Source organism: Scyliorhinus canicula, chromosome 19, assembly GCF_902713615.1.
Source record: "Scyliorhinus canicula chromosome 19, sScyCan1.1, whole genome shotgun sequence".
Taxonomy (NCBI): domain Eukaryota; kingdom Metazoa; phylum Chordata; class Chondrichthyes; order Carcharhiniformes; family Scyliorhinidae; genus Scyliorhinus; species Scyliorhinus canicula.
Window position 1 is genome coordinate 8,858,791 of NC_052164.1, and position 22,139 is coordinate 8,880,929.

Here is a 22,139-nt window from a genome sequence, read left to right on the forward strand (position 1 = left end):
ATGCTTGTTAGGTGAATTGGACATTCTGAATTCTTGCTCTGTGGACCCAAACAGGCGCCGGAATGTGGTGACTAGGGACTTTTCACAGTAACTTCATTGCAGTGTTAATGCAAGCCTACTTGTGATACTAATAAAGATTATTATTATTATATTGGGAAATAGTTGCAACCCACCAGCTCATCCTGCTGTCGTTCTTCATCCGCCGGCCTCTGGTCACACCCCTCACCATTTGATACTTTCTTAGTTTTTTTTGTGTTGATCAAGTAGTTATTTTACCAGGAGAATTAGTAATTGTTTGAAAGTCTCTTGGCGATTTGTTTTGAGGGGATAATGGAAATCTGTAATGACGTGTGATACTTACGAAAAGTTCAGCTGAATGATGGAACTTTTCCAACTTGTGCACCTGTTGGAAGAGTTGACTTTGGCCGACGTGTGCAAGTTCAGGACAAACTTGAAGTGGCACCATGAGCTAACTAGATTACAATTAATGGTATTTAAATGCCGGCCAGAATTAGATGAAGAAGCCTCTTCCCATTCGTTTTGTGAAAGATTGTTTTTTGTTGTGTAAGAGATATTTTTATCCTGTTGGACAGTTGGTTTGTTGATTTCCCCGGAAGAAAGATGCGTGGAATAAATTAGTGCCTTTGGGAAATTACTAATCACCTGGACCTTTGCACAGTTTATGTTCTTTGACCTCAAACAACATGCGGAATTCCAGAAGTGTCTTATGCCGGGAACTAAACTAAAACCGACCTCTTCGCGTTCAATTGGCCAAGAAAAAAAATAACACGGATCTGTCTGTAAAGGGGGCGGGGGGGGGGGGGGGGGGGGGTAGAGAGAGAAACTTTGACATCAAATTTAAAACTCCTGCTAAGTTAGACTTGTGCAGCCTCGCCTGCTTCAAACTCAACTCATACAGATTTAAAAATGGCACGTATTCCTGATGTACGTCACAATGGAAAATTAAACACAATTCCATAAATTAACTGGGCTTTGTTGGAATGCCCCATCAGCCTTTTAAACCTTTTAAATCATGGAGATCCCCACCCCCCACCTTTGTCGACACGTCTGCCCAGAACCGTTCATTACAAACTTCTACTGGTGAAGACACCGACACTCCCAATTCTCCTCGACACTAAAATGAATGAGAACGATAAATATGCATTAAAGTTGCAATTGGCTTAAGCATTCCGTGTCTCACTTCACTCTCCAATCCCTACCGAGACCTCATTCCCAAAGCCTCACTCGTTGTAAACGGCAAATGTCTCAAATTTGTTTTTGACGATTCACCCATTTTAAAGATTTACTGATCACTCCGCAAACACAGAATTTCATTTTTGATGGTTTGCATTTACCTTGGCCAGAAATCCCGCCCTTAATGATGCTGGATTTCGACTGAGACAGTAATAAGCTAAATGGAAACCTTTCACTGAGATTCAGAGGCAGAAAAGCATGTTTCTCAAACTGATTGAGGCCAGAGGCGTGAAGGAGCTGGACAGGTGGTAGGCCATTGTCATTGCCCCTTCCACCACAGTCTGTTGTCTCTACCCCCACGGGTAAGGTATAAGGACATGTGGAAATCATTCTGCAGGAGCTTCTCTGTCCAAATGATCACCTTTCAACCCACACGCTTACAGAGGGACTAGAGTTTGTTGAAATGTTTCCTTGTGTATTCCGAGAATGGACACATTTCCATCTCAGTATGTGGCCCGGGTGAATCAGATGTGGGAGATAAGATTAGATTAGATATTATCAGCCCAATCCATTTGTTCAAATCTGATCTATTGGGCTAAACACCCAGCGACCAGCTCTTGGTTCCTCTACAATTGATACATCTCCACCTAGCTGTCTATTTACCACTATCTAATAATCCGAATTATTTGCTGTTTCCTCCCCCCCCCCCCCCCCCCCAAAGCGGCGGAATGTTCGCAATGCCTGCGGCAATTTTTGATGAAAAAGGGGGAATATTCTGTTCTATTCCAAACCTTGCCAGAATAATAATAATACTCAATCTGTGCGTTTAACCTCTTTAATGTGTGCGTTCGGGAACACAACATTAAAGCTGAGAGGGCGTGTGCAGATTTGAATTCAGAAGGTATTCCGGGCGGGGGTGCTTTAATTTTCAAGGAAAGGTTTAGAATTTTCAAATAACATAAAACCCCTGGGGATATTACCCAGCATCGACAGTAACCATGGCGATCTTGCTGATAGGTGTATTCTGCACGGAGCTTGGTGGGTATCCCATTGGCTACTCTTTCTCATCGATTTTGGTGCATTTTCAATGAAGGATGTTTAAAGTTTCAGCCCAGGTGCCTCCTGCCCCCCTCACCCCCGGTTCCCTTCGCCCCATTCCAGCGATGGGCAGCTAACACATCCTGCCAGCTTGTGACTGGAACACAAAGCCCCTGTCTGTCTTCTCCCTCTCAACAGCATCTATCGCCCAGAGAGAGGCGGCGGCTCCTCAACACCATCCGGTCGGTGCTCGTTGCAAATCATTAAAGTTTCACCATTTACAAAGAGAAATAACAAACATAGCGGGGCTGAGAATTGGGTGTCCATTGGCTGGCGTGCCAGCCGTGTCATAGGGGTTGGCGAAAATGACAATTATTTGGATTTCAGCCTCGGTGAGATGAGTAAGTGGCGATTATCTATTTTATTAAAAATTATAAACAACCCTTGGAATGAGGCAGGCGGCTGTCATTAGAAATATGTTGACCATTAACAAGGGAGGCTGGGTGGATTTAATACAGGTGGATGTTGGAGGATTCTCATTCATATAAGGATCTGGATCCATCAAGATCAACGCGCTATACTGCGGATGCTGGAATCTGAAAGAAAAACAGGAAATGCTGGACATTGTCAGCAGGTCTGACAGCGTCTGTGGAGAGAGAAAACCGGACTCGAAACGTTACCTCCTTTCTCTGTCCACAGATGTTGTCAGACCTGCTGTGATTGTCCAGTATTTTCTCTTCTTCTGGAATCGTCAGTCCCATTTCACTCTCTTTCTCTCCCTCTCTCACTTTGTCTTTGCGGGCACATGAACCCTCACCAGTGCCCCCTTGTAACTGCTCCCGAGGCCACTCCCGCACAGTACCGGATGCCCCTACCCCATCGAAATAAACATTCCCAGTCCCCAAAGCCATTGGCGACCCAGTGTTCAGAATCGGACATCCATTGAGTTGTCATGATGTGGAGATGCCGGCGTTGGACTGGGGTGAGCACAGTAAGGAGTCTTACAACAGCAGGTTAAATTCCAGCAGATTTGTTTGTAATCACGAGCTTTCGGAGCACTGCTCCTTCATCAGGTGACTCGCTCCAGAAGCTAGTGATTCCAAACAAATCCATTGAGTTGAGGACCAAAGGGACTCCAAGCCACTGCCGAAATTGGCAGTTCGGCTTCAGCAGCACTGAATTAGGTTAAGCGACTGATACTTCATGTTTATCTGAATAGACAGCGACGCAGTTCAAATGGGGAATTAGATAGGGGAACTATATATCATATATATTTCATGAGAACATGTTGGCCCTACACATTGACTCTGCCTTCCACTCGAATAAATAGAAATTCACGTTTCTATTGCAACTTCGCGCGCGAATTCTGAATCCCCAAAGCCAATGAAGAGCATTTTTTAAAAATGTAGACATTATGTAAATGCAGCAATTGATGCACTTACTGGTATTTTGCTGGGTGCACAGAGCAAGAATGTTTGAAACCTGAAAAGGTGAGTCAGGAAAATACAGTTGGGACAGCAAACGTGGTGCAAACAGCCGGGAACCGACTTGCCTTTCAGGAGCTGGCTGGAGGGCTGGGCATTTCCAGCATTCTCTTTCTTTAAACACATATATACATGTACATTCCCCTGGAAACGTTCAGGGCCAATCGACGTGCAATTTGCAACCATTTGAAATCACTAAATGAGGCAATACCGTGTTACCCGTGTCCATTCCTTTCAAAACTTTATTCAATATGTTTTTTTTTGCTTTAGAAAATAAATGGATATTGTCATTATTTTAACCGAATGGCGGTCTTACCATTCTACAATCGGAAGGTTATTTTTAAACATGGGAAGGTGTTTATAATTAAAGTAAATAAGCTTCTAGAATGATTTAATAGGTTTATCAAAACATAAAATAAAATTTATGAAACAATATTCATTCTGAACTCATTTCTTTTGTGCTGTTTCAAATAGAACAAATAGCAGGACAGATGTATCACTTCATTGCTAATATCAGTGTTTCGCTCACTCTCACGCTATTTTTTTCTCTCTCTCAATAACACACACACCAAACTGAGAAAATATGAGCACTAAGATGCTAAATTGGACAGTCGACTCCAGTTAGTTGAATAATTAAGGGGGGGGGGGGGGTCACAATTTGTATTAAGCAGCCAAACCATTTTTTGGGGGGTGGGTGGGGGAATTGTCTTAAATTTTGCCGTGAATATTTGATTATCACTGACATTGTTTGAAAACAATACATCCTCCATGAAGAAGAAAAAAGAAAGGAATCAGGAACAAAGTGCCCAACCCATTGTCTATCCACAGCTCTGGAATGCACCGCTGTCATGTTAATCACGTCAGCTGAACATTGACAGCAATGGTTTCCACCCGAGTAATTCCGAATTGCATTCCATACACATCCCACTCAAAAAAAAACCCCATTCATATAAAACAGCTGAATCTACCCCCTTTGGAATTGAAGGGATTCCAGTATCTAGATTTTGTATTGCCAGTAGACCTACGTTGTAAACATTAGCAGACAACGAGTGGGAAAGGTAGGAATGAGAAGGGCTGCCGTGTTTTTCCACAATCAGAAGTTGGAGAAGGCTCGAGGTGACCATTGAACCTTCTAGAAGAATTTCTCTTTCAGGACTGGAGGTAAGTTAAGAGACCCGGCTATTTTGGTATTGAGATCAGAAATCAATGCTCAACAGGCGTTATCTAGGGTTTAAAGCAACATTGGTGAAATAGATTGCATATTCCACTAGTTTGAAGTATGTACTGAACAGGTTGCGTCAGATTTGAAGTTAGAATGGAAACGATTCTTTAACCCACGCCAAGTCCCATAAAGGTTCTGACCAGTGGTTCTCTATTATTTACATGAACACTTGTCTCAGGTTTTTCCACTGTTTTATCACACTGTCACAAACGAGAGAGAGAAAAAAATACCCTCCTCCTCCTCACATTCAGAGAAAGTTTTTTTGCTTGGCATCTTCCAACACGTGACTTTCCTGGATCTGCTGAACTTTAATTGGCTAAAACACCATCCATCTGAATGAGACCGAAAGTCAATCGAGATCACGTTGACACAAGACCTATTGGAAAACTTTGTTCCCCTGTTTTGAACAATTGCGATTAATGAGGCTGGCTTTAAGGCATTTTGTCTTTTTAAATATACAGGGTTTAGAAAAAAAAACATCTACGCCTGATCTCTCAGTAAACACACGTGGCGGCCAAATTGTATCCTGCTCCTTCATTGAAGAGGAATCGACTATACTCGACATCTGCAATGGGAGGAGGTGCACGGTGCCGCCTAAAGAGTCGTTTGGGGCTCCAATCCGGAGATGTGTTCTGTCCCTTTACATTTACAAATCCGTGTAGGGAATACAAATGTTTCTGACAATAACAATATTGCTAAACAGAATATATATATTACATTTAATAAACGGCGCAGGGAGCCAGTTTGATGTTGGCTGCACCGTGTTTAATATACAGGCCAGTCCCTTCTGTTGCTTTATTTGACATTCAGTAGGCTGAGCTTTCAGCAGGAAGCTGGGTCTGCAGAGCCGTTAACAGTCACTTTGCGGCCTCTGCCGACAGATGGAGGCATCTGGTGACAGTTTGTGTTGCCGTTCACGATGGAGGCAGCTGCAACTGGGTACTGCGGGTTGGGGGACAGTGCTGGCGTGCTGGGGCTGGGCAGAGAAGAAGACGTGGACGGCACGGCGGCTGGGCTGCCCTTGTCGCTCACCGACTCACTCTCCGAGTTCATGCTGGTGTTGGCGAAGTCCTCGCTGGGGTGACTGAGTTTTAACCGCTTGCAGGCGGGTTGCACCTTGTATTTCAGCGGCAGAGGACCATTCTGCAAAGGAGTAACAGAACAGAAGCGTTAAGGTGCATGTTGGTGTTAGTCAAATACTGGATATAACATGAAATACAATTTAGACAGGAATGTCGTCCTCTGAACTAGTCTTTCCCGGGACACCAATACTTCGGAATTCTACCTCTCTGTCTTATAGGCCACCCCCCCCCCCCCCCCCCCCCATCCCCACAAATAGAATCTAGAATACCTTCAGAGACCTATCTATCCTCACCTCCCCTATTCTTTTTAACTTGGTTGTGTCCTCCTCAATGGGCTTTGGGCTTTTTCTCATTGAAAAGCCAAATGCTGCTGTTATATTAAAAGGAACAATTCTCACACCCAGCCCCTCATTACTCCTTCATCTCAGAGCCTCCTGTGCTCAAGCAGCGAAACATTTCCCAAACACTGGAGGGGTATTCAACAGCTATCATAAAACACACGACTGTTCACTTTACTCCTAGGTTACTGACCAGCTTTGAGCGGATGGGACGCGGGTTTTGAGAGACTTCAATGAAGAGAGAAGCTCCCAAAGGATCGGCATATTTCTGCAAGTTTTATCCCTACCTCCGTGAGTGTTCGTGTGTGGCTTTCAAATATTGAGGGGGGCAGGCCTGGTAACAATTGCCTGGGTGCTTCCGACATGTGGTGAAACCTGGAGTAGCTGGTCAGCGTATGTTGCAAGTCGAACAGCCAATATAAACAAATATCCCCCCAAAATATGCAAGATTAGAATTTAACATCTGCAAAACTAGCCGGGTCGCTTAACATCTGCAAAAGATGTGTCTGTTCTTTGGACTTAATGTACTTTGGTTGGGACAGAATCTGGAAAATTTGAGAGCGCCTGTTTGACATTTGGATAATATTTTCAAAAAGTGTAAAGTACAAGTTCAGGTAACATATACACCTGCACATCTTATATTGGCTCCGCACCAGAGATCTAGCCCCATAGACCACAGCCAATGAAATTAACAGATTGACGTGAATTACCTCAGTACTCACAAGGTACGTCGTCACTGGTTTTATGTAGAGAAACAAATGGAAATAGAATATGTGATAAAGATAGCCATTGGCAGTGGAGTAGGTGCGGGTTAGAATGTTTCTATGCCTGGATTCTCAACCGGGCCACGGGCCCAGGTCTTGCTGTTCATAAAAACAACTTCCCTATCAATAGGGAGTATACTCCAAGGACTGCAATATCCTCTTGCTCACGCCTGGGTGAACAGCTGAAACCTGGTTGGCTGTTTTTCTGTCTCTCTGATCACCCGAGGATTACCTGGAACAGGCACCGCTGGGAGTGCACAGAAACCAGCATTCATTTCAAAGAGCTAAGAAGCATTTATATTTTTGAGGACTGTGCGGTCACATCCAGTGTATTCCCAATGTACGAAATGGCAACAATGTTCTTTGGCAAATACACGAATTAAACTCCTTCCACCTGTTCTCCCAAATTGCTTATATTCAGCCCACTTACACATACACAGATGTACATATAAACATGAACACAACGAGCATATAGATGCATACATACACCAATGAGTTTCCCAATACAACTTCACCTAAATGCATGACGCAGATACCTATAAGTAAATGCTCAATTACCCGTCTCCAAGTATAGATGTATGCTATATCCATGAGTGTGTAGTAATCTTTGAGAGGTTCGTCTTCGTACATAACGTCAATCTAGAATCAAAACAGGCAGATTTCAGCAAAAGGTAAGAAATGGAAAACGGATGTCAATTTTAGTTGATTAAGCGACACACTTACGCGAAAATTGCTGGGAATGTCCATTTTATTCCGTAGAAATTTCCCCAAATGCATCACCGTCATGGCGGCTGGACACCGCAGATACCGTACACTGTTGGCCTAGGGACAGGGAACGATAAACAAGAGTTGATGAATCTCTGGATGAGATCATGTAAACCAGGTAGATGCACTCCGCCATTGAGGTGCGAATTCTGGGATTGTCAAGAGAAATCTGAAACTATTAGTATTTTTTTAACCACATGGGCTTCGAGTTGACAACATTGGGTCTGACAGCCTGAAAAATACCGAGCTCGTTATTCGGTCACGTTGGTCAGCTTTGCTAAATTGGTAATTGAGATATAAGCAGCTTTTCTTATCATGGCTTGGTATCTATGAATAAAGATATCCATTAATGTTCAACGCCTTGTTCAACCAACCGAGATCACTGCAACAGCTGGCAACGGTCAATAGTATCAACACCTTCACTCGGTGCACCAGTGATAATGTACTGTGAGTTACTCAACACGCTAATTCAAGCATGTTCTTTCCAACGCTGGAGTTAAAAAGCCAGACAGACGTGGGTAAATGCACTCCCAACATCTACTATTTTCAAAAGATCCCAGAACAAATGAAAAGTGATTCGGTGATTGTAATGTCTACAAATGAACAAGGAGCACATCTCGGAATCTCTCTCTGGTCTGCTCTCTGTTGCTGGAATCATTACACAGGGTGAAGCCAAACTGTTCTGTAATTAGCAAACGTGCACTTTCGTTTAGACTCAGCGAGCAACAGTGATTTGAGATATAGTAACTTGCTCACAACAAGGACTGCGATGAATGTTTGATTTAGGGACAAGACGATTGCCTTGTACGAGTATGACGACACTAGGAATTGTATGGTTTACTATAAATGGATACACAACTGTACATCACCAAAGGGACAGAGTGACCTGATGGCTCAGAAAGAACGCTGATCAAATATCGAGGCCCTTTCCAGAACTTCACTGTCTGGGTATGACGTGGGGCTTACAATGTCAAACAGGAAGACCGAATTTGAGTTACTTTCAAATGCTACAAGCCTTTAATTAAAGGAGAAAAAGGAAATATTGGTCTGGAGGCCAAGAATCAATTTAGCGATTGGCAACATTGAGCACTGCAACGGAAGTACTGGAGAAACAGCCAAGCCGCTGCTCACCAGTCTTTCGTGAATTCCAACCCACAAAATAAACCTCAGGACTCAATGTCGTCCTTGCCAAATGTCTCCAGCCTCTTAGCAGCTTCATAATCTCAATCTAACCATTGTTTTCAAAGCGCGAAGTTCGAATCTGCCATGAAGGAGCCTCCCTGTCTCAGATCTAGCCAAGTATTCATCATATCTGTTTAAATATAACACCATCGACGGAGAATGGACAATGAAATACAATATAGGCCTGAACTTTCTCATGTATTTTCGTCACCTTTTATTGTTTAACTGCATACGGTAAGCTTCTTTGTAATTAAATTCTTAAACTCAACTTCAAATAAATGATAGGAAATATTTGGATAAATAGTTGAAGGGGTGGGTGGGGGGATTTGGGGAAAGAGCAGGGAAGTGGGATTGACTGGAGAGCTCTTTCAAAGAGCTGGCACAGTCTAGACGGACCGAATGGCTTCCCTCCGTGTTGGGAGAGTCTATGATTTTGATGACATTAATCGAATCTGAAGTCCTGACGTTCTGACCTAATATCTACCATTGAGAACATGTCCTGGTCTTTGGTTAGTAGTTTAGACACTACCGGAAGTGAGTTTATGAATAGTTTACGTGCTCCGGAAGTGTTCAGTTTACTTTCTATTTGGACGGGGCTGGAACCCTGAAGAAAACCAAACTGTGAAAAAGGGATTTTGCAATATTCAATTAAAAAGATCAATCCTAGCAAGAAGCTCAAATAAACAGAAATATAAATGTTTGACCCTAACAATTACATCTGCAGCACACCAGGCAACATGCTCATAACAACTACATTATTTCATTCAAATGCAGACAAAAGCACTGATAAAGAAGTTACCTTGTCCGTGTCTTCAGTCTGTGGAACCTCTTTCTTTTCTGATCTTGAACAAGACAAATTGGAATAGTTTGGATTAACCATTTTGTCATCAAAAATTTGACAGATTAAAAAAAAACTCTTAAGCGTTTTGAAATGCCCGGAATTGCTGAAAATATAAATTCATTCATTTATTAATTGCAAACCCAAGAAGTCATAATCCTTCAGTAACAGAAGAGAAAAGTGGGACACTTTCTCGTGGTTTGTGGAGTCACATTTTGGGTTCAGTTACAGTAATTCCGTCTCTGGCTCAAATAATAACCGGAATGTTTTACAGCTTTGAAGGGTTCGGCTCTTCAGGAAACACAGAGCACATTAAATGGAATTTCTGTTAACTTGGGTAGAAACGCAATTGTCATTGAATTTAATCTCCAACATCCTGTTTTCAATAAACTTCCTGGCGAATTGGGAAGAAAATCATAACGTGGAAAACTCTCCGCAGAAAGCGAAGTTGGGGTAAGTGAATGTGTTCGGCAAATATATCATTTGTAAAGGAAAAAAGAGGATAAAATGGATGAAGTGCATACCGACAGTTTCACCACACTCTTGTAATTCACTTTCAATAGTTCCCTGTACCATAAAGTAATGAAATGTGACAGTGCTTGTAAAAGTTACGAAATGTTGTAATTGTTAAATATTTGCTCATTGATCTACAATCGCAAATTGAGGATCATTAATTAACATGAGGATATTTAAAGATAGATTGACTCAGGTGAATGTAGAAGAGACCAGAGTTTTTCCCCATGCCTTATCCAATATTCAACCCGCAATCGACCCAGACTGAACTGGTCATTGTCAAATTGCTGTTTGTAGGATCGTGTTGAATGCAGATTCATGCGTCTCTCGACATTATAACAGTGATAATCCCTTCAAAAGTACTTAACTAACTTTGCCCTTTGAGGTGGGTAAAAGTGCAGGTTCTTTCTACTGGATTATCCTGAAGGAGATTCTTAGACAAATGCAAAGTGGAGCGGACTGGTACATGGAATCCCTGCAGTGCAAAAGGAGGCCATTTGGCCCCTCTTAAGGAGCACCCTCAAAACACTCCCCCCCCCCCCCCCCCCCCGTCCTATCCCCGTAACCCCGCCTAATCTGCACATTCCTGAACACTAAGGGGCAGTTTATGGTCAATCCACCGAATTTGCACATGTTTGGACTGCGGGAGGAAACTGGAGCACCCGGAGGATACCCACACAAACATGGGGAACAAGTGCAAACTCACCCGAATCGGAATCGAACCCGGGTCCCTGGCCCCCGTGAGGCAGTAGTGCTAACCACTGTACCACCGCGCCACAAATGCAGCAGGTCCAACTATACAGCATAAGACAAATGATGTTGGGATTACAGGGTATATTAATTATTATCTGAAAGAGATGTTTGGTTCCTTCCAACGCGAGACCTCTGCCCTTCCATTTTAAGCAAGGAAAATCGCAAATAGTTTGTTGAGGCTAATGGATTCGAGGTGACCAAGGCAGATAAAATAGAAAACAATGGGGCGGTTATACCACAACATTGGTCTGCTTTGATTTTATTCCAGCATTTGTATGTTAACTTTTCCTGTCATGTATAGAAGCGTCACGATAGCCAGGGTCCTGTGGGTCCCTGGTGACGTGTTAAACCATGTCAATTTCACAATAATTAAGTGATCTTATATTTCTGTAAATTTCAGTGTAACGCTATGGAAGTTCGTACTGCTGTTAATCCGGAAGATGACACTCGAGGACCATTCGAATTAAAGGCAATAACTGCAATCCAACTTACTTGTTGCCTTCGTAAAACTCTAAAGACAAACTGATGATTTCATCGTCTGTAATAATTCTTTTCTCTTCTTCTGTGACTTGCCCACGGTCTTCATTTGAACCGTTTGTGACTGAGTGGGAGGGAGGTTAAACACATACACACAATTACATACTTGAATTTGGAGTTACTAGGAAGATGTAGAACGCCCAACAAACTTATTAGTTGACCCCAAGTTTACAGAAGCCCAGGCTGACAGACATTAGAAATCAAACAGAAAGAACGGCACATCTTTGTATTGCAAGCCCTCCGTACCACAACAGCCGGTTTAGATTGGCGGCCAAGAGCTTTTTATTTCACCCCCTGTTCGTCCGGGTGAGCTACTCGGTTCCCGGAAGTGTGTGTGTGTTTTTTTAAAGTAAAATCTAATTTTTTTAAAAGTGCGTAAAATATAACACTAAATATTTCAAATTACAGGCTGGGTTGCTCTGTAGAATGTCTGCCTGCACGGTTTACGGAGCATTGTATTATTTGGGAGACAGATGCAACAGAAGGCTGACTTTATGTGACCGCATCAGCTAATATCACAGCCCTTTGACAACACAAATATAGGACAATCATTTTTCAATTGTAAACTACAGATAAATGTTTACCAATTTATGATTCCGCAATTAAATTGAAATTGACCGTGCTGTTGGGAAATCTAAGGGTGAGGTGGGGGTGGAAGGGGGGTGGGGGGTGGGCTGGTTCCCAAGAGAGTATCAGATTTGCAGACCACCTTAATCCCCTATTTTCAAATCAACATTTACCATCTGCTGAGGGATGGGCCGCATAGAAGTCTCTCCGCCTCTTCATCTCATCTGTAAGGCAAACAAAGCCAGCAGAACAGGTTCAGATCCAAAATGTCTACACCTGATTTGTTTAAAAGAGAAGGGAAAATGCGAGGGAAAGTTGCCTACCTTTGAAAAGGCCGGGAACTAATTTATAAACTATGTCTTGTAACGTTTTATCCGCCCTGGAACAGAGGGGAGGACAATGGTTGAAAGGAAATGGATGGTCATTCCAGGAACATCCAACATTTAACAAGCCTTCTGATAAACTTGAACATATGAAATGTCAGAAGAGGTCGTTGCAGCCCAGTTAATGGCGGAGCAGGAGTAAACTAGGAGGAGGAGGTAATTCGGCCCTTCGAACCTGCTCCTGCCATTCAGTATGATCAAGATTGATCCTCGATCTCAATGCCATACTCCCGCTATCTCCCCATATCCCCCATCCCATTAAAATCTATCTTGTTATTTAATACATTCAGTTACTTGGTCTCCACGGCCTTCTGTGGTAGAGAATGCCACAGATTCACCAACCTCTCAATGAAGGCATTTCCCCCCATCTCAGCCCTGACTGGTCTGCCCCGTTTCCCGAGACTGTGATAATAGGTCAAATACAACTTTTCACATCTTCAATTCTTAAAAGTGCAAGTCACATTAAAGATAAAAGGGAGGCTTATAAATCGTTTGTATTTTAAAACAAAAACAAAGTTTTCCCAATATTCGCAAAGCACTGTACGAATAGACAGGCTAGTGACCCAATGTTTAATTCAGAAAATAAAACACTCGAAGATTTACATTCCCAACCACGGATCCCAGAAGAACAAAACATGTGACAACAGGACTTACCTAATGCTAAGAAGGGGCCTAGTTTTGTGAACCTGCACATCGCAAATGGGACAATATTTGTTGGTCTCCAAGTAGCGAACGATACAAGTTTTACAAACTGCAAGGGTTGAAACAAGGAAAAAGATATTTGTTAGACAATTTTATAAGTTCGACAATAGAAAGTATACGGGCATAACTTGAAATGTTTCTGATCAGTTTCTGTTAACGTTGAAGAGTTTGGCTTCTTACAACCTTTCACTCCTGTATTCTTCATTGTGTGCAATGACAATATACAGTCCTGTTATTGAGTTTGCTGCTATTCTCCGAAGTTTTCCATCTGAGGGTAGCGGCACATTTGAACTTTTCTAATTGTTTATTATTCGGTATGGCTGGGGCGGCAGTTACAGTTCGACCTGGAGGTTAACAGTCCATTAAAGGGCCCCAGCTGACGCAGTGTGAATGGTTTCAGAGCAGGGGCTCAGTACGTGGGCGGTGGTCTGACTTGCATGGTCACAGTCACGCTTTGACCAGTTCCTCATGTTCCACTTGTGTAGCAAGTGACCACATCTTCCCCGGCCCGTCCTCAGGCGGATGAGGGAGGGAGGCAGCTTGAAGACAGTAAAAAACCCCACTGGGAAATGGCTCTGCTGACGCGGGTAGGTCTAGCTGGGAAATCAGGTCACAACAATGTGTCCCTTTGACACAGTACAGGACTCTGGTAGGTTCGAATTGCTCACTCGCAGCGATAGATATGTCGAGTTCATATTGAGGACATTCTTGTTTAAAATAAATCCTGAGGAGTATAGCAACAGGAGGGGATTGCTGAACTCCTCCGGCAACTCCCAGAGAATGTGAACGTGGCTGATCAGTTTAAATCCACCTACCTGCCCTGACTAATTAACCCTTAACGCCGCTTCCACAATACAACTCCGTCAATCTCAGTATTAAAGTTCCAACCTCAACCAAACAGGCTTTTTTTGTGGACAGAATTCCACATTTCCACCACCCGCGAACATCTGATTAATCAAAAATGTAACTTTTTTTGAGAATCGAACAACCCTTGGTTCACATGTTGTACTTTCCCAGCGAGGCATTTCCATGTCATAATGTCCCCATTCTTCCTGTATGCTTCAGATAGTCTGTACCTATCCTTCATTGTCCTCGATTACCCAGGACGATAACACGTTACAGATGTGAAGTTTGATAGATTTGTTCGGCATGAAACACAACACATGGAAATCCCCCCCCCCCCCCCCTTCCCCTCACGCTAGCAGTAACATCAATCCTGGTATAATTTCTGGCATTGCAAATGCTCGCATTCAAAGTATTGACTTGCATCTCTGACTTTGTCTATATAAATGTTTCTGGAACCTACCTCTCCATTCACCTGAGGAAGGAGCAGTGCTCCGAAAGCTAGTGATTTGAAACAATCCTGTTGGACTTTAACCTGGTGTTGTAAGACTTCTTATTGTGCTCATTTCTATAGAACCAGCGAACAGCCTTGGTCACGGCAATCTCCACGCAAAGCAGTGAACTCCGGAGTATCTGGCACTCTCCAGCTTTCAGACAAGTTAATAAACTCTCCGAGTTTTCCGTCACTTCAACCCCTAATGGATCATTGCTTCTCAAAACACTCCTGACGGTTCAAAGGGCCGACCTTCCAGAATCTAAACATGGATTGCTTTATTGTCGAATGCTGTCATTTTTATTGGAAATGTTCTTTAGCAGGTTAGCACCCCTGAGTCCAGCGTAGTTAGAAATGTGTGCACGCCAGCAGGTTGTGATTTGGAAATCTATGGTGTAGGATTGACATGGTGAGAGAATTAGCCTGGGCAGCTTGGCAATGTTGCAGCTTCCAGCTACTCCTGCCATGTGGCTTGCTGACATATCACCGCTCCTCTGTCCTGCGCCAGCCTCACCGGCCCACTGGAGCTCGTCTGCAACCCTGTCATAAGTCAGCGTCCAACTACCCATCAGCCGACCGCTCTCTCTGTTGCTCTCCGCTTCGCCCTCTGCAGCTTTTCAGCTCTGATCAAATGGCTGGAATACACCTGTTTAGAGTTCATTTCGCCCTAGCTATTTCAAACACTTCCTCGTTTGATCGCCTATTATATGGATTTTTTAGCATACGTCTTAGCATCCACATTTCAAAGGCCTTTATTTTCTTCCACAGATCTTTACTTATTGTCCAGGTATGGGAGGCAGACAGGGACGTGGATGGTGTGTGGCATCTTGAGGGGTTTTTCCTTGTTACAAGCTTGAGATTTTTTGTTAACACATCCTTCATCTTCACTACGTTACTTCTGGCTATCTCTAGCCTTCTTTCAAACTTGGCATCGCATCTTCTGTTATTGTTTGTCCTAAATAGACAAATGTAACTATTTTTTCCAGTGCGACACCGTCCACTTCAACCTTCCCTCTAATTTCTCCTGATGTCTTCTCTCTGTCTGTCATTGCATTTGGTGTTCATGTCCCATCCATTTTCTAAAACGTATCGATTTTACTTCATTTGCGATATTTAGTGCGGCCTCCTCTGATTCTGCAAACACATCTTCCACAGGTTTGTTGTGTTCCTGCCTCCCGTTGTTACCCCAGGAAGTACGACTCTGAACATTCACTCTGTGTGCACGCTGAACGATTCTGGGAACAGCGTACGGCCTTATCATACCCCTCTCTTACATACAGAGAACATAGAACAGTACATCACAGAACAGGCCCTTCGGCCCTCGATGTTGTGCCGAGCATTGTCGGAAGCCAAGATCAAGCTATCCCACTCCCTGTCCTTCTGGTGTGCTCCATGTGCCTATCCAATAACGGCCTGATTGTTCATCTTCTAGCCTGATGCTGGCATATACACAAAGCAATTTATAGTATGTTTCTATTTTAAGACCATAAGAAGGAGGAGCGGCAGGAGGCCATTCGGCCCATCGAGTCTGCTCGGCATTCAGTGAGATCATGGCTGATCTGATCATCCTCAATTCGATTTTCCCGCCCTTATCTCCACAACCCTTAATCCTTTTACTGATTAAAAATCTGTCTATCTCAGCCTTGAACACAGCCCTCTGCGGTAAAGAATTCCACAGATTCACTACCCTCTGAGAAGAGACATTCCTCCTCATTACTGCCTTAAATGGGTGACCCTCATTCTGAGATTATACCCTCTTTGTATAATCTGCATTAAAAAAAAGCTTCTTACTTAATAAAACCCCAAAACTTTCTGAAGAAGCTGAACAAGACAAAAGAGTGCAGATAAAAGACATTTCTGTATTTTGTACTCCTGGTAATTTTCAGACAATGTTAAGTGAACATTTTTGGGGATTTCATATAATCCCCTGGTTTAGCTGGTTTAGCTCACTGGGCTAAATCGCTGGTTTTTAAAGCAGACCAGCAGCACGGTTCGATTCACCGTACCAGCCTCCCCGGACAGGTGCCGGAATGTGGCGACTAGGGTCTTTTCACAGTAACGTCATTGAAGCCTACTCGTGACAATAAGCGATTTTCATTTTCATTTCAGGACAATGAAGTATTTTGTTTGGATAAATATGAATTGTGATGTTAGCTGCAAATGAGCCTGTGTTGGGGAGCAGTACAAGTGGAGAATGTAGTGAAGCATCGTCAAAGGAAAGGGGCATTCTATTTACATGGCTATCGTGCCTTATAAAGTTTCCATGGCACCCCATAGAGCTTCATAACCAATTCATTACTTTTTAGAACCTATTCACTGCTATTGTCTGGGTAAATATAGAGCAAAATAATTAAGTAGTATTTGATTACAGGTTCAACTTTTAAAAACGTAGAACACTGAATTTCTGTGAGCTATTGCGAACTTGTAAATTATTTTGAAGTTAAGGTTGCTTACACAAAGATAGCTTGGGTAACTCAGTTTGTAACAGAATCATATAGATTCAGATGTTTTTACAAAGGCAGTAATGGATAGCTGGGGTTAGATTCAAAATGTCGTTTCAACTGCTTCACGTGATTACATGTATGATTACATACACACAAATTAGGAGCAAGAATAGGCCACTCGGCCCCTCCAGCCTGCTCTGCCATTCAATAAGATCATGACTGTCCTGATTGTAACTTCAACCCCACATTCCTGCCTACACCCAATATCATTTTGCCCATTTGCTAACCAAGAACCTATCTAGCTCTGCTTAAAAAATATAAGCCTATAATGCAAACTAAGGGAATGGGTGGTTTATTAATACATATCTAGAATCTCTTGCACACCAGCAATATAATTGAAATCAAATTAATTACATAGAGAATAATAGATTATTGTAACTAAATAGGTGCATTGTCTAGGATGAGTTTGAAGCATTAATGTAATCACATGATTATGTGGTGGATAATGGATTTATGAAAATGGATAGGGATCTATTATCCAATCAAAAGTCTGCAATTTCAAAATGGTCATTTAAATTCTGGGATGATGATTCTTTTAAAATAAATTTAGAATAGCCAATTAATTTTTTCCAATTAAGGAACAATTTAGCATGGCCAATCCACCTAGACTGCACATCTTTGGGTTGTGGGGGTGAAGCCCATGCAAACACAGGGAGAATGTGCAAACTCCACACGGATAGTGACCCAGAGCCGGAATCGAACCTGGGACCTCGACGCCGTGAGGCAACAAAGCTAGCCACTGTGCCAACGTACTGACCCTGGAATGTTATTTTTAATAATCATTGTATTCTGGGTTTAAGTGATATGAAACAATCCAGCAAATTAGCAATAGGTGATCAACAGAATGGACTGGAGTTACAAGTGTAAAACTTAAATTCAGAAAACTGCTTACATAATTATCATGTAACTTCCCCAGAAAGTAATTTATTGGATAATTTCTGTTTTAAAAACAGTTATTGTTTGGAGCTTATATTTGAAATATATAAATAAATACATCAACGGTGTTGTCGCTGTAAAGCTGAAATAATTTTAATGAATTTGTGTGATTAAAAAGCGATATGAAATCGGAGCAAATTACCCACGATTGGAAACGACGTTATAGCAATTACTATATGTTTTGTCTGTAACTCATGCATTAGCTAGATAGGAACAGACAGATAGAGAAAAGCTGCGACTTACCTTGTTGGGGTAGGAGCTTTAACATAATGAAAGGATTACTATGACCTCAGCAACAAGCTGAACAAAGCTCCAGCTGTTCAGAGACGTCACATGAACCGTCAGATTGAGTTACAGCCTTTTCCTCCTGCCTAGGTGCACGTTATATTTCAATCAAAGGTACTCGCGCCATTCATGAACATTGGAGCGAGCTTGAGCGAGGGCCAAAGGTCAAAGCTGAAGGGGTGCTAACGCCTACCATGGCAAAACAAAACACCTGATTCAATTTGTGACACTCTTAAGAGTGGCCCTCGCCTTGTGATGCGGTGAAAGGCGCGAGGACAATATTCCCTGAGTTCTATCTGGTTCACGATTAGCAAGAGTTGCGGGTTTTGCTGGGCCTTGAACAAAGATATCTCCTGATTATCACCAGGACAACAGATTAAGTGATAGAGACAAAACAATGCTGGACAATCTCAGCAGGTCTGACAGCCTCTGTGGAGCGAGAAGGGGGCTAACGTTTGGAGTCTGGATGACTCTTTGTCAAAGCTAGTAATAGGGCCTCCCGTGACAGAGACTGACATGTTACATGTAGTGGTATTGAGTTACTCAGGATTCAGCAATTTTTACCAATTGGAATCTTAAAGCCACGCGTCAGATTGGGCCTATTAGCGTCGAAGGCAAATAAAAACAATAAAAACATCCTTACAATCAAGCCCAAACTCAATTCACTGACCACTTTGCTGTGCAGGAGACGTGAAAAGAACCAAAGGACAGATGCCAGGATGGGCGGCACGGTAGCACAAGAGATTAGCACTGTGGCTTCACAGCGCCAGGGTCCCAGGTTCGATTCCCCGCTGGGTCACTGTCTGCGGAGTCTGCACGTTCTCTCCGTGTCTGCGTGGGTTTCCTCAAAGTGCTCCGGTTTCCTCCCACAGTCCAAAGATGTGCGGGTTAGGTGGATTGCCCTTAATGACCAAAAAAGGTTAGGAAGGGTTATTGGGTTACGTGAATAGGGTGAAAGTGAGGGCTTAAGTGGGTCGATGCAGGCTCGATGGGCCGAATGACCTCCTTCTGCACTGTATGTTCTCTGTCCTAAACTGTGATTGCAAAAGTAGGCATTGACGTTCAGATTCATAACTCACAAAAAAATACACCGCATTAAAACTGCTGCCAACATGTTTCAGATTTTTCTCACTCAACCCTTCAGAAGTTAGCCTGAATAAGACCATGAAGCTGAAGGGTTTACATAAACCAGCACAACTTGAAGTAGACTCACATGAGTGTAGACATTCAATGATAGTTGTGGCGTCTATAAAATATCCCCCGCACAGGGCGCACATCAGATGAGGATTCAGTTCTGTGATTTTTATCCGGGTGGTTCTGTGCATTTTAGCTGCAATTTTCGCTGAAAAGGTAAAAGAACATTCATGGTTGGATTTGGGTTCGGGGTGTTGTGGCCCAGGTACAAGTTTAGTAACACGTTGCAAAGAATTCAGTAAGAAAAACAGTAAGTCTGATGCCTTTCCAACGATTTCACTTCATCAGTAATTTCTCAATCCCTGCATTCCTAACGTGGAGTAGGAGGGATGTTTTAGGAAATCCGACCGAGAAGCATTCTAAGTAAACAAACGCAAGTAAATGTCATAAAGACACCGGGGACTGACTATATGGGGAAGCGAAGCCACAGATTAGGCCTAAGGTAAGATGAAGCAAGTAAATATGTTAACCTGAATCTTTAGATTCGTCCAGATTTTATGAACCACGTCTGTCCTACACTGCCACAATAGACAACAATCTCAATATAGCGACTGGGACCCACAGACACTATAATAATACAACTGCTCCTTAGATCATTTAGTAATGAGCTAGATTCCAATGCATTATTCTAAATGCTAATTGCTGGACGCTTGGATAATACGGTGGAGGCACCTCACTGTCCATATGATCAGAAAACATCTTAGTAAGTGAATATTTCCAAAACCGCGGGAAGACTGAGACGGAGGAAGGGGTGGGGGGAGGGGGGGGGGGGAGGCACTGTGCTAACTTTCTATTTTTTAACCGCTGGCTTCAGCCATAGAATGACAAAGTTATCTTTCAAATATTAACGCTTTCACTGTTGCATCAAAAGCACCGGGTTGATCAGCCTCTGGGAGGAAAGGTCTCCAGATGCCCAAACGTCAGTTGGCTCGGTTGAAGAACAACATTATATTCTAAAATGAAATGCTCCAATCTGTACAATTGTGTTGGAACTAGAGACGGGGGTGAAATAATTGTTGGTGTCATCCTGTTGATTGGAAGAGTCCTTTTGGCGTGCATTTACAGTATCCCTGTATCTCATCAACAGATTATTTTCTTCTCCAAGATAACGTGGAGCCTTTCATTGTGTTTTGCAGCGAGGCTCACATTTTGATTTTGTAAAATGTCATTTTAGAAATTAAAATTACACCTGGAGCACCTTTTAGAAATAATTGATGTAGTTGCGAATAATAGTGGTGGATAACTAGCGGTTTACAAACATATGTTGAGATTTGTTGAATGACATCGATATGTCCTAAGCACCTGGTGAAAGGCAAAGATCACCTGGCTTCTTCAATGCTTGTGACATTCTCTACATGAACAACAGGAATTGTGCTCTCTCCAAAGGAGGTGTCTGCAGTCCCAATATTAAATCATGCACCGAATGAGTGATACATTTCTCGACAACACTGGCTAACCGTCCAGCAGTTACCACTTTTACTTCAAATGCTACCTTTTTATATGCAGACGCTGTTGCCAAGCAACTGACTTAAAAGATGGATATAAATAGCAATGTGTGTATCCAATCCTATATTTAACACACGTTTCTCAAAACACTTCATCGCATAAAGAGGAGGCCTGGCTACTTTGGAAAGTTAAGCATGCTGAAAAAATAATGTGATTGCCTTCCTTTGTAATCAACGACGTGCAGGCCTGTTAGTGTATTGTGTCCTCTCTCAATCTCTCAAACACGGAACGGGGTGATGATGAGAGGACAGATGAATGGTGCAGTGGAGATCCTCACATGTGACACCCAACATTAAAACAGGAACAGAAGATATGTTTTATCCTGGGGAATGGGGGGGGGGGGGGGGGGGGTGTTAAATGGCAGGTGGACCGTTGGTTGCTGTCATTGTAAATAAGACTATGGTAGTAACGAGGCCATTCATTCCAATCATTAGCATGTTACTCCCATGTTCAAATGCAAGGGACACACACCATCTCTGACTACCGCTTAGTTTCAATCACAGCACCAGCAGCTTCAGTCAGAGGCGATAGTGTTGGTCACCGTGGCAAAGTGCAATGGTCCAGGTGCAATCCAGCATGGCAAACAAGAGGCTCCTCTCGAGTTTACCAAACCTGAATGGCGCTGCTTTGTGCGCGCGGCGGGAGCTGCAGCTGAAACGGGCAGGCAAGAGGCACCCCTCAGCCTTAGCAATAACACTGCCCCCTCCCTTTTGTATCCCTCAGCTCAGCCACTGTCATCGATTATCGAAAGAGACGATTGAATCAGAAAATATCGAGCGCTCCCTGCAACTGAGGTCGTCATACAAACTCGCCACTGAATTCTTCAGAGAGAGGAGGGGCAGGCTGCAATTCTCCATGTCACACAACACTTTAACAATATCATTGTCTTTGCTTAACCACATTTATATTTTTAGTGAGCAGTTCCAAAACTTTAAGGGGAGAGAAAGGGGAAAAGATCTGCAAATCACAGGCTTGTAAATATTCATTAATTTAGCACACAGTTGAATTAGAGCCTT

General features: G+C 42.9%; 1 protein-coding gene across 3 annotated transcripts in view; it reads right to left on the reverse strand.

Moving 5' to 3' along the window:
* Positions 1 to 3,940: 3,940 nt before the first annotated feature.
* The window catches only part of LOC119954288 (polycomb complex protein BMI-1-like), a 49,421-nt gene continuing 31,222 nt past the window's right edge, over positions 3,941 to 22,139 (reverse strand). For 2 of the 3 annotated variants that reach the window (XM_038779383.1, XM_038779385.1), the window contains exons 2-10: positions 19,637 to 19,765; positions 13,315 to 13,411; positions 12,601 to 12,656; positions 12,451 to 12,501; positions 11,666 to 11,774; positions 9,869 to 9,911; positions 7,846 to 7,944; positions 7,681 to 7,761; positions 3,941 to 6,081 (exon numbers count right to left, since the gene is read on the reverse strand). In XM_038779383.1, coding sequence (XP_038635311.1) covers positions 5,761 to 6,081; positions 7,681 to 7,761; positions 7,846 to 7,944; positions 9,869 to 9,911; positions 11,666 to 11,774; positions 12,451 to 12,501; positions 12,601 to 12,656; positions 13,315 to 13,411; positions 19,637 to 19,765 — 986 coding nt within the window. In that variant the 3' untranslated portion in view covers positions 3,941 to 5,760. Of the gene's footprint in view, positions 6,082 to 7,680; positions 7,762 to 7,845; positions 7,945 to 9,868; positions 9,912 to 11,665; positions 11,775 to 12,450; positions 12,502 to 12,600; positions 12,657 to 13,314; positions 13,412 to 13,545; positions 14,486 to 19,636; positions 19,766 to 22,139 lie in introns of those variants that run through there. The other variant, XM_038779386.1, reaches the window with a different exon arrangement.